This window comes from Cygnus olor, chromosome 7, assembly GCF_009769625.2.
Source record: "Cygnus olor isolate bCygOlo1 chromosome 7, bCygOlo1.pri.v2, whole genome shotgun sequence".
Taxonomy (NCBI): domain Eukaryota; kingdom Metazoa; phylum Chordata; class Aves; order Anseriformes; family Anatidae; genus Cygnus; species Cygnus olor.
Window position 1 is genome coordinate 17,478,937 of NC_049175.1, and position 12,541 is coordinate 17,491,477.

The 12,541-nt window shown below is 44.6% G+C and overlaps 1 protein-coding gene across 5 annotated transcripts in view; it reads right to left on the reverse strand.

Moving 5' to 3' along the window:
- The window catches only part of PIK3AP1 (phosphoinositide-3-kinase adaptor protein 1), a 50,829-nt gene extending 38,554 nt beyond the window's left edge, over positions 1-12,275 (reverse strand). Inside the window, exons 1-4 of one of the 5 annotated variants that reach the window (XM_040564213.1) lie at positions 12,173-12,268; positions 3,256-3,358; positions 2,964-3,145; positions 2,457-2,873 (exon numbers count right to left, since the gene is read on the reverse strand). Coding sequence is in view for 2 of the 5 variants with exons in the window: in XM_040564211.1 (XP_040420145.1) it covers positions 2,457-2,873; positions 12,173-12,215 (460 nt within the window). In the remaining 3 variants the exon portion in view is untranslated. Of the gene's footprint in view, positions 1-2,456; positions 2,874-2,963; positions 3,146-3,255; positions 3,424-8,361; positions 8,510-12,172 lie in introns of those variants that run through there. The other 4 variants (XM_040564214.1, XM_040564215.1, XM_040564211.1 and 1 more) reach the window with 4 other exon arrangements.
- Between the last annotated feature and the right edge of the window lie 266 nt (positions 12,276-12,541).

Genomic DNA, 12,541 nt, shown 5'->3' on the forward strand with positions numbered 1-12,541 from the left:
ACAACGAAAATCCAAATCTCCCTTTAAAAACACTATTTACATGTAGCTAAAGCACTTTTTTTCAGCATATGCTAACTTTCAACAGAGATCACCTCTGCAGAAGGACTCTTCAAACTGAAAAGTCAGACTTTAGTGCTTTACCCCAAAGAAGTTGTACCATAGATGTATGGCAGCCAGACCCACAACACAGTCCTTCCTTGGCTGCTCAGACAGGGCAGTGCTGCCAGCAGGACCCACCTCCGCTCCCCTTCCAGGGTAGTCTCTCTAGTGCTGGGAGCACCAGCACCCAGGTCCCTTGGGTGCAGCTCCCCCATGCCAAGGGGCAGCCAGCTATACAGAGAAAGAGCTAGCTTACCTGTAGAGAGCCACATGTTAAAGTGGAGGAAGACAGCAGGTCAGCTTAATACAATTCATTGACTGCATCAGACATCAAAAAGAGCGGAGGCTGCTCTCTAGTTGACAAGGCTCTGCATTCAGTGTACCACCACAGACAAATATACGTTCTGGGCACAGAAGTCAGATCATGCACGCTTCCCTTTGACAAACACAGCTTCTCCGTATAGAGTAGTTGCTGATCCAGAGCAGTTTATAGATGATCCATTCCAATACCTGTCCCCTTCCCTCCACCTCAAGTTCTTTTTGAATTTTAATGCATCCCAAACTAGCAAGAAGGGTGAAAACCTCTCACTAACAGGGATCCAGCTGGCTATGCGAGATCTCCCACTCCAGCCAATCCATCTAATGAAGGACACAGACACTCGTGCTTCCCAGTCCACCTGCAGCCCAGGAAGCAGGAGGCTGTCTTCGGCCCCCATGCTGTGCTTTGTGCACTCAGAATGCCATAACCCAGAAAGGAAGAGGCTGGTGAGAGCTGGCTCTGGGAATAGATTTCAGGATCTACATCCCTTTGCACTCACACATCCTTCAGCTATTAGAATTTACTCTTGCTCTGACTGTACTGTTAATAGTTAGTCCCTAGTAATTACGAGTGATTAACACTCAGTCTAGGGAGATACTGTTTAAACCTCCCTAACTCTGAAAGGCACACACACACACACATATATATATATATATAAACAAACAAAACAAAACAATACAAAACAATAAAATGCTCATGTTGTGTTCTAGGCCAAAGTTTGGAGGAAAACAGCAGAAAACTTTGGCTTTTGCCAGAAAGTGTCAAAAAAGTGATTTTAATCTCTGGTCAGCTTTACTTATTTATGAAGTACAAATCTTCAGGCACTATTTTCTGTCTTCTTTCAGTCCAAAAGGAAGAGAGACAGACTGCTTGAGGCCTAGGTTATCCATCAGGAAACAAAGGCAGTTGAGAGTTATTTGAAAAGGGGACGCAGACTTTAGTTTACGCAGGTTGTTAAATGGTACTAGGAAACATCTGTTTTGGCCTGGTCACCTTATAGTGTCATCTCCCGCACAAATCCTAAGTCGTGTTTTTTCAGGGGGACTGTTTTGGCCAAGATCATGACTTTCAAAATTTATTTTTATTGTGATAATTTTGTCATCACAATCATTCCTCTCATTATCCCAGCATAAAGCCCCTTTGTATGCACAACACCAGATGTACCAAAAGACTGCACTATTTCATTTATGCCACTAACTGCAGATAAATCCTAATCCAAGATGCAGTCACAGGACTTCAATGTTGCTAAGACTGACAAGGAATGCTGTAACCCTAAATATGGCAGTATCAGAAAAACATCTTAACCAGCATTAGACTCCCTGGAGCTCTCTGCCTTCATTTCTACACAAGCTATGAGAAAAGAGCAACACACACCCCTCTGGAGTTTAGAAAATCTCAGACTCAATTAAAATTCAGTGCATTGGCATCTCTAGTCTCGACCTGTTAATATTTCTGTGCTAGTAACTCCTCCGTGCTTATTATGAGGTGATCAGTTTCAGACTGGCTGGGTTATTTTTAAAGCCATCAGTGCAATGCTTCAACTTATCTCTGGCATTTCATCATAGGTAACACACTCAGCTTTTGCCACAATGGTGCTGTCTCTGACTTCAAACTGAGTGCTAGAGAATACTTGTTGGATAACCTTATTTTGGTTCTGGTATGACATTTAAGACTGAAGAAAAAGCTAGTTTTCCCTTGATTGGAGTCAATAAACTCCCGGGCACAATATTTACAGTCAGAATTTCAAAGACACTCAGTTTAAAATTTTCCATTTACATTCAAAACCAAACAGTTATGATACACAAATTCAGAGGTTCTCTGAGAGTCACTGGTGATCTCTCCTGAATTAGGGACCAATTGGCCACGTACACGAAGGACAGATTGAAGAACTTTCTAGTTTACACTGGCTGCGCAATTTACTTTAGTTCTCTATTTTAGAAAAATACATTGCCAGATTTAAAATAAGGATGAACGGTATCGCATGTATCCCTCCTCCAACCCCAGATCACAAAGCCCAGCTCCACAGATGCTACCTTACCTTCTGAAATAGCCTTCTTGACAGCTTCTAGGTAAGCATCAGGCTCATCGTCATATGTGAGTTCTTGCCACTGATACCAGTCCTTGAAAAAGGTCAAATAGTCATCAGAGTCTGTAACGCCGCAGAACAGCTTGACTACTTTGTGCGGGGGCCATAAAGCTTCCTGAAGGCTTTGCAGGACAGGAGGGAGATAAAAACTCTGCACCAGCTCCACAGATAGCAACACGATGATGCTCCGACTTTTGGCAAACAGGTCCAGCTCCTGGTGGGAGATGGCAGAGTCGCCTTCCAGCTGGTAGCTCAGAATCCGATGCTTTCGGATGTGCCGAGTACAGAGGAAGAGGTCCCGAAGGTACTGACACCATTCGGTGGCGTCACTTGCATACACAATCAGCACATCATATCCTCCATGGGTTCCTGTACAGGTGCAGACCATCATGGAGAACAGGATTAAATACAAAGCACGAATCGACCCTCAGTTTTACAGCAAAAAGTCTGCAGTACTACCTTTGTAATTCGTGTAAGAAGCTCCAGAAGACTTTTAGAGCACAGTAGATGCATCCAAAGCGAGCAGGTGTTCACAGCCACAGAGCAACTCTAAGGGTGTCTGAACTCCTACACACACTTAGCCCACTAAATTTGAAGTAGTTTTTTCATTCTCAAAAACCTTTCTTGAAGAAGGGGATTTCCTGTGTAGTTTCAAGTGAAACAAACCACACGTGGAAATTTTCAGATGTAAAGCATATCAATAGGGAAAAGAATGAAGAGGAAAAAAATTAGCATGAAAAGGAGAGTTCACCTTTGGGTGAGAAGTGGAATCATTTTAGGCAACTACAGATGCTCTGCAACACAACTGTAGACCATTACACGCTCAAGTGGAGTACACACTGAACGTAGTGCACCTAAAATAAGAAAGGCCTTCATTTAAATGAGGTCTCAATGCTCACAGGAAGTCACGATGGCTTCCATGGTGTTAGACATTTTTCTCTCATTGCAGCAGAAAGCAAACCGTCTGCAAGGTAGATGTGCAGCTGAAGGGTATGCCAGCCCCAGTGCTTGTAGCACAACAATCCTATCATTCAGGCTTCAGACACTTCGCAAGCTTGAATTGAAACTCCAGAATTGCCAAACAAAAGTTTCCTGACCTGTTTGGCATAAAAAAACTCTCCGTGGAGGGAGATAATACAATAGTGGTAGCTATAACAGCCTGAAATATTCTCAAAGTTGACTTATTCAATGCCTCTCTAGAGGTATCTGCTAACTACACCCTCCTGCATTTCTGTGCTCTGGATTAAAGGCACTTTTAAAACTTCCCGTTTGCTGCAAAACTCACATGCAGATTGAACCAATATGACATGATGCAGTGCTATCCCCATAAATCCCAAGAAAATTCTGAAGTCTAAGTTTAATTTTTCCCTTCACCTGTGAAGAAGTTTACTCAGATTTGAGGATTATGGCTCTGGTCCCATGGCAAATTTCAATGCTGAGCATTTCAAATGTCATTAGCAAACTGCCTTCTAATTCCAGTTTGACTGAAAGCGCCAACATTTCCAGCCCATTTCCATCCAGAAGCAAGCAAACAAAGACAGATTTTGCTAATTAAAGTAGAAGGCGATGCCTAAAATTTGGCATGCCAAGAAGAGCATCTGCAAAGAGAGAATTTACCAAAATTGAAGATTACATTTTTGCAGTCACCTTATTAAAATTCAATCAAAATTGAACAGCCTCCAAAGACTCCCTTCTGCACCTTCCCCAGAACCTTCAATACAGTTGTAAGAAAGACTGAAATGACATCTCGACTACGGCACCACAGCTCCAAACCATACAGTTACAAACTTAAAACTGCGGTCAAGCAGAAGTGATACAGTTGAAAAGTACAGCACAGAGATGGGATCTGTGCTCAGAATACAGTGTTATGTGTACCTGGACAAGGGCAAGGCTTTAGAGTGAAAGACTGATGGCTTAGCTATCGAGAATATAGGCACTGCAGTTCAGCAGTATTCAGCGGGATTGCTGCATGTTTCTGAATGAATACACCTCTCAAACCCCAGATGGAATCTTGTAGGAGAAAGCATTCTCAGTGAAGTGGATCCAGCAAACTCGTAAAACAGACAAACAGACCCAAAGCCTGGGAACCTTTAGGTTAAGAAAACAGAACCACTGAAAATAAATAAAAAAATAAATAAAATAATTTAAAAAAAGAAAAGATGGCTTTCATGCTAGCAAGAACACCACTATCATCAAAATATTGCTTTTGGCTAAACAATGCCTCACAAGGACAACAGAAACAGCAAAAAAAATAGAATTCAGAGATCAATTGTTTTATTCTAAAAAAGGAGAACCTCCAGAGACTTCTGCTTCTACAGCCCTGTGCTGATTCCCTGTGGTGGTTGGATGGGGAGACCAGCTCTGCTCCTGGGAGCAGGGAGGGGGAGAAGTGAGGTGCTGAGGCATGGCGTGGGGGAACATTGAACAACCCCCAGTACTAGCACCACACTTTTGGGAGATGCACAGCTGCTCTCTGAGGTGTGCCCAGGCCTCCTAAAGTCCTGCCCTCAAGCTCTCTGGAAGACACCTACCTCCAGGCTCTGGGTGAAGCAGCAGCAGCCTCTGGGGCATTTTAACGGTTTGTGAAATAGAATACCTAATCCTACCCTGCATGTTTAAAAAGAGCACAGCTTTAGCAATTACACTTGTTAGCAAACAGCCCCCTCAGCAGTCTTTCAACAAAAGGAAGCAGCCATGCTGAGGGCGGGTGTGCTCGGGAAGCCAGTCATTTTACACCCTGATTGCACTGCCAGGCACTGCAAGAAGCCTCCCTTCTCCAGCAGGTATGCAGACAACGCAAATCTGACAGACTCCCTGCCAGCATTTATATCCCAAGATAACATCACCCAGAGCATGCAGCCTCTACACCCAGGAGCAACAAGCTTCACCCAGCGTGTAGGAAAGGTAGCGATCCCCTGGGTAGCGCTGCTCTGGGCACGCCGTTCCCCGCAGAGCTGTGCCAGATCTCCTCAAGCTCTCTTGCCTTAAGTCCTAAAGCCTTTTGCTCACGCCTCAGATAAACTGAGGAGCAACGGTCTTTAAAAGGGGAACTGCAAAACAAAATTACTGACTCCGCTAGTGGAGCCAAGGAAATTATCTTGGTTCATAAGCAAAAACACTGGGTCGCGAAGAGCCAAGTAAGCCTAAGTCAGCAGATGGGACCATTTCAAAGAAAACAAAAATGTTGACTTATTTTCAATTGCAACATACCCCTTAAAAAAAATAAAAAAAAATTACATGAGACTCACTTTTCAGGATCATGCTACTTTTTGTCTAATCAAGTATCTCCCTTCACAGCACCAACTAGTGGCTAGTCCTCAAGGAATAGTGTAACAAATGGAGAATGCAGAATGTCTGGGGGAGTCCCCCCAGCTCTTGACACATCAGTTACAGTAAGAACTTGCAGAGCACACTTCAAAGCATGAAAAATAAAGCACAAATAAACCCTGCCAATTGTACACACAAGGAAATCCCTATGTGAACACCAGGCATATCCTTAAGCCTGAACTCAGGTGCTTTGATGATGCACTCAGCAGGCTGATTTTGGAAAAACAAGCACGAGGAAGCCTTCCATTCAAGAACAGCATATGAATTAGCATGACAAAGAAAGATCTGTGCCAGCCAACTGTTTCAAAAATCTTTCACAAACAAGTGTTATCTTGTTTGAATATTAGCAATACCTTGTTTCTGCATTCCCAAGCTTAGGGTATGAAAGTGATTTTTGCTTCTGCTTACAAAACATCAGCAATATTAACAATATTGCAGGGCATGTTTAACTATTTATTTCATAGAAAATCATCTAGGTGTGGTTCTGTTGCAGTTTGCAATGACAAAAACAATCTTTGGACTCCTTTCCAGCTGTAACTCCCTTGTTAGTGCTTAGTTGCACACTCAGTTATACAGCCCTGACATAAGACTGATGTGATTATGAACTAGCACCGCAGAAATGCCTAAGATCTCTAACTGAGGCTAACAGACTAAATAGCATGGAGAAAGAGCAAGATACACAGCTTCCCCTACTTTATGAACTGCACATGAAGTAGAAAGGAATAAATCACTTCAGTCAAAATCTCCGGAGGCTGGTGGCAAGAGAAGAAAAGTATCCTAAAGTGACTGACTGTATCACAGCCTCATAGTCCCTCTGAGAAAGAAATTAATCTTTGGACCGTGGTTAGGAGTAGTGAGGTGACAATCTCTGAGCTTAGGATAAGCATGGGATAGCAGTTTATGGCAATATTGAAAGATTCTGATTACCACGTGGAAGATCCTAAATACTGCTGAAAGAGCTAGAGAACACCGCAGGAAGCTGGTGGATCAGTTCTGGGTAAGACTATATCTTGCCCACTTTACACTTCCCAAGTTTGAATCTAATCCCTCCAGTTGTTACCACCCACTACTTCATTGTGCAAGCCAAAATGTTTCAGCTTTTACAGTGTACAGATCATAAGTAGTTTTCCATTGTATTTCTGTGTCTGATAAAGGAAATTCAAGGCCTCTAACATTACACAGCTTTTCTATGTCACTTTGCTCATCCCCTTCCTACACAGACCATGACTTCTCGTGGTCCAACGACCAACCATGGGTAAAAAAAAAAAAAAAAGGCAGATAAATCCTTTAATCCAACTCAGAAGATCTTATCTAGTACCATGTTAGTCAATTTTCATCTGCTAAATCAAATCTGCCTCAAATTTTGACTAAATGAAGAAGTGCTACACAGCCCGTTATCTACATCATCATCAATTTGCTTTGGCACACATGTGCATGGAAGGTGTAAGAATATACAGAGTCCAAACCCTTGACAGAAGGAGATGCACTTCTTATCAAAACCAATTTCTTATGGTATAAATTAAACTCAACCCAAGGTGTCTTAAAAATCAAATTCTTAAATGAGAGAGACCTTCGCAAGAGGTACCAGGAGCCGCTGGTAGGCCACTCAAAGAAGCCCGCTGTACCTTTCCGATAGCGGTGTCTGAAGTGTGTGTATTTAAGTGATGTAGGAGGAAATGAACGCATTCTTCGCCTAGCTGGAATGCATAACAAAGTCACAATGATCACACGCAGTAATTATTAACATGCAACCGACTGGAATGGAAAACCTTCACTTCAGACCGCTGCACACAAGCGAGAGGAAATAGAAAAACTAGATAAGTTTGGTGAAGACAACTTCTGTGATAGGAACGTGAGATTTGCATTACGATACATGAACGTGAAGTCGTTCTACTTTTGAGCCTCTCTGAAATCACCTTCCGTTTTTAGGGAGAAAAGTAGTTTTGCCCACAAGTCTCCCGAGGTCTCCGTTTAGCTTATTTTACATCACCAGGAGACATGCGTCAGTGAAACCCCACCGTTACTTCACACCCTGCGAATGGCACGCTTTTCCTTTTTTAGATAAAACGCACGCGCTTCCCCGCAAAGAGGGGAACTTGCAGAGTGGGCACCAGCGAGATTACACAACAAGGGTCAAACCCCTCTCCCTCCGGAGTTTGCTCTTGTCTTTTAACCCCGCGTGTGCAGGCGAAACCCTTTCCCTGACACCAACCCAGCGCAGTTTGCTTGCCGTCCCGTGCCACAGAGCAGCAAGCCGTACCCCAAAGAGGGAGCACGCAACGGGAGGGGATGAAGCACTATCTGGGAAGAAATGCGAGCTGAGAAACCTCTCTGCGGAGGCTCCCAGCCGGGGCAGGGCCCCGAGGCTTGGCCGAGCCCCGCGGCACCTGCCGAGCTGCAGCCAAGCGGAGCGCGGCGAGGCGGAGCGCAGCCCGGGCACAGCCGCCAGCCCCCTTCCCCTTCCCCTTCCCGGCCCGGCCGCGCCAGGCGGGACCCCCCGGCCCCGCCACCCCCCCGCCGCGGCACCTACCGGGGGCCGTCATGGTGCGGGCCGCCGGGGAAGGGGCCGCTCCCGGTGCCCCGGGGCCGCTCCCGGTGCCCTGGCTCCGCCGACGGGCGCCAGCGCTCGGGGCCGTCCCTGCCGCGGCCGCTTCCTCGGCCCGGCCGGCGGCTGCCTCCTGCCCGCCCCGCCCCGCCAGCGCCGCCCCGGCCCCGGCCCCGGTCAGGGGTTTCAGGGCCAGGTGCTGCCGGGCTCCGGTTTGCAAAGTCCTGCGTGTCTTCTCCGGGATGCGCTCGGAGCGAGTGCTGCTTGCTGCTCCTCTGGCTCTGCGGGGAGAGCGCTGCCGGAGGGCTGGGAGGGGAGAGAGAGTGGAAAGAGCAGGTGAAAGGGGAGCGGTAACGGCAAGGGGACGGTCAGGGAAAGTGGAAAACATGAGGAGAAAGCACAGAAGACAAGCGGTGAGCACACCTTGGTGCCCGAACTCAGATTTACTCCATTCCACATGGCTACGCTCATGTTTCAGCACAGAGAAAATAGGCTGCAGAAAGGCTCTGCTGGAGTTCAGAGCACGGGGCTCAGTGCAGTTTGTCCCCCACGACAAACCAACAGGGTCTGCCCCTATGATTATTTCAGACTACTCCCTTGCAAACGCAGAAAAAAAGCCACCTGCACAGCTTGGCATGCAGAAACACCTCTTTGGTGAGAACCGGTGAAGTCTCTCATCATTGCACTTTAGTGAGCAAAACCAGATTCCCTTGCGATCTGGTTTCCCAGGGAAGAAAGTCACGTCCAGGCAGGGCACGCGCTGCGTGTAGCTGAATGTCACAAACACTAACGCTACAGCACACCAGTCAGCTACCTGCACACGGTAAGGAACCAAGCCTGTTTCCTACTAATCAACTCAATCTTTAAAGTTAGATTAAACTCTCCTGCTACCTCCAAATCCTTCTTCAACCAAAGCCTAATATAAGCTTACACGTAACTACATGCCACAGCCTGTCTTCCAAAAACTGGCAGTTTGCTCCTACAATAAGTACAAGGATAAAATCCCTGATGATACAGCCTTATGAGAAACTTAGGCACACAGAGAAAAAAAAACAGGACTTTCCCAAACAAATCCCAAAAATGTACAACAGAATAAAGAACAGCTGGGTGCTGTAGAAATGTGCAACTACAGAATCTACTTCTGATTTACGTAAAGGACAAAAACTTATCAGTTGGAAACTAGATTCTCTATCCAAATTCTTTGAATATTATGGAATAATACTCTATACTAGGAAATAGATAAAAGTAAAATAGATGGATAAGCATGTATATCCATAACGATTGTTCCATGCTATTTCCCTTGTAAAGCTGTGCATCTTTTAACTCCCAGCATAAAACATCGAAAGATTATCTCAAAATCATCTCTCTGATATTAGGTTAGGATTTCAATATACTCTTTGGAATCAACTTTTAAATTCTTTCTCCCTTTGCTAGCCCTTTGTACGACACTGCCAGGCTTTAGAATCAGCTTCTTGCTCAATGAGAACCCATGGGACTTCTCCATATGGACCAGTGTCGCTTAGGGTGCTGAGTATTTTATTTAATCAATGCAAAGCTCACAGGAAACCTCTTTAGCCACTAAAGTAAAATTAATATGCCTCCCCAAAGGACTTTAGGTGAAGTAACTGTCAGTACATTGTTTCAGCAACCTTTACAACAGCCTCCACCTGAAAAAAAAATCTGATGACAACTAGATGCTTTATACATTAAGAATCAAAAAACGCAGGTCTCACTTCAAGGCATGGAAGAATTTGTGGGTTGGGAAAAAGCAACAGAAATGCCTTATTGCTCTACTGATGAAGAGCCTGGTCATCGCTCTGCATTCTCTGGGTCTCAGCCCTCATGCACTGACTGCAGCTCCATGCACAGTAGCATGCTATATCAAATTTCTCCTCCTCTATAAAGGAAAACAAATCTCAACTTTAATTCAGAGAAAACCTGAGCCCCGCTGAACTACTTTTTTTAGTTAGGAACCTGCATGATCTGCTTCTCCCACGCTGGAACAGCACTACCCCTTAACCCACCCTGCAACGTAAGAGCTGAGATGTCACCCTGGACTTACAGAGCACATCCGACAATTCACCACAGGATGTATGTTATTACCTCCAGTTCCCCTGTGGGTGACAAACCCCTGATCTCAATGCTTCTAATTCTGTGATTTCTGCCTTACCTACCACCACATTTCCACTACAGCACTGACTAAAGCTACACTTGACAGGAAGACATATAACACTTGCTTTGTCTTTCCTGAAAATCCGTCCCACAAAATCCACCATACGGAGGTCAGATCTTGTAGCTGATTGAATTGCTGGAGCTGTTGCTCAAACCCACAGTGCACTGATGTTAGAGGCAATTTCATTTGTGTGCTTGGTAGGGAAACAGAACAGGCTCAGCTGATGATTCTCATGGCAGACAGGTACACATCACTCCTTAACTCCTGTAAAATGGTAAAACTCTTCTCTTGCCTCCCTTGCGCACTGGGAGATCTGATCTAATCCATCTGCTCTGAGATCCCATAAAGGCAATAGAAAGAAATTTTGTCTATCAAAAGTTACACCTTATCTTTCAGTACTGTCCAAATTCTTAGTTTTTCAGCCTCACTTTACCATATTAATGGTTTCATGCAAAGTAGAATTCAAACTCATGGACATCCTGGAGACTTGACCAATAAGAGACAAAAGCCTCTTCACACTCTAGTATATTAGGCTGGCCTAAGTGAAAAATTTACACACCTTGTAATTTATTAAGAAGTAAGGAAAGAGAGGTAGCCTCTCATGTTCCCTTGCCCACAGTTGACTGTACAAATCGTAACTTTTTTTTCCTTCAGTTTTGAGCAGCATTTGAACACAGTTACATTTGCAGCATTTTTCTCAACGGCCCTGTGCAAAGAAAAGGATTGCTCTTTTCAGAGCCATTGCTTCTGCAAACCTACATAAATAGCACAGCAACTTTACTATATACTTTTGAAAAAAAAAGGAGGAAAGGATTCACTAAGTATTTAAAGACCCATGCCATCTCTCTTCACTGTTTCTTTGCCACAAAAAAAAAAAAAAAATGGGAATAGCAGACACCTCTCACAGGAACGTTCTCTTCTGAGCTGATGGAACACTCTCTCTGCAATCTAATGAAAGATACACCAGCCAACAGGAAGGTCTGACAAAAGCTATGAGAAATAGGAGAGGGAAACCAAGGAATTTGCATGCAGTTACATAAATCAGTTGAATTTGTTTGCTTTTAAGATCCCAGAATCTATCACTACTATCTTGGGGAATACAGAACAAGATAGAAGCTTTCCTTGCACGGCAGTGCCCTACCAGGTCACATGGAAAGTTACAGGCACCACACAGGGGAACACCTCCAAAGAAAAAAAAAAAAAAGCAGTCACAGCACACCTGTAAACAGACCTAACTGTCAAAGGTCTGGCAGGACAGGGTGATGCCTACTAAACACATGAGAAGCAATGGAAGTACACCAATGAAACAAGCATATAGTAAATACAGCCAGGACTTTCCCTGACTCCTCACAGCAAAATTGCTGAAGATAACAGAACTTAAACTAAGGACACTTTACTAGCAATGGCTGTGCCTTTTCCTTTCTAACACAAAGAAGCACAAAACTTGTGCTGAGTTTCACAGGTGAAGCTTCTGGCTGCATCTTACAGTCCCAAATAAGCAGAAACTGTAAAAACTGAGAAGAAAAAGTGGATCCTGGAAAGTTTCCTTTCTGCAACATAAATCTGAGCAACCCATATTAGGGCATACCATAATGGGAGTGGCTGAAAACAAAGTGCACTTACTGAATAAGCCCTCAGCTGAATAGCATTCCTCTACGCTATGCATAATAGCACCTTAACAGAATGGGAGAGGCTTATAGCACAGCCCACCACTACATAAGGTGTTTTTTCCTCCCTAACACTACAAGAATAGCGACTTCCAGAGCCACTAATTTAAAACCACAGCACTATACAGCAGCTGAATTAAACTTCCTCTTTATCAGGGCCCCGAACACGCAAACAGGCCACCGTTGTCCTGACCAGCCTCACCTGTGACATCCACCCCACCCCTTTTCCCATAAGCCCAGGAGCTCCAGTTAAGCTCTCCCCTGGCCCTTTGGTACTTGCTTAGACTATTTCTGCGGGCGTATCTGCTGTGAGCTTTATCCCCAA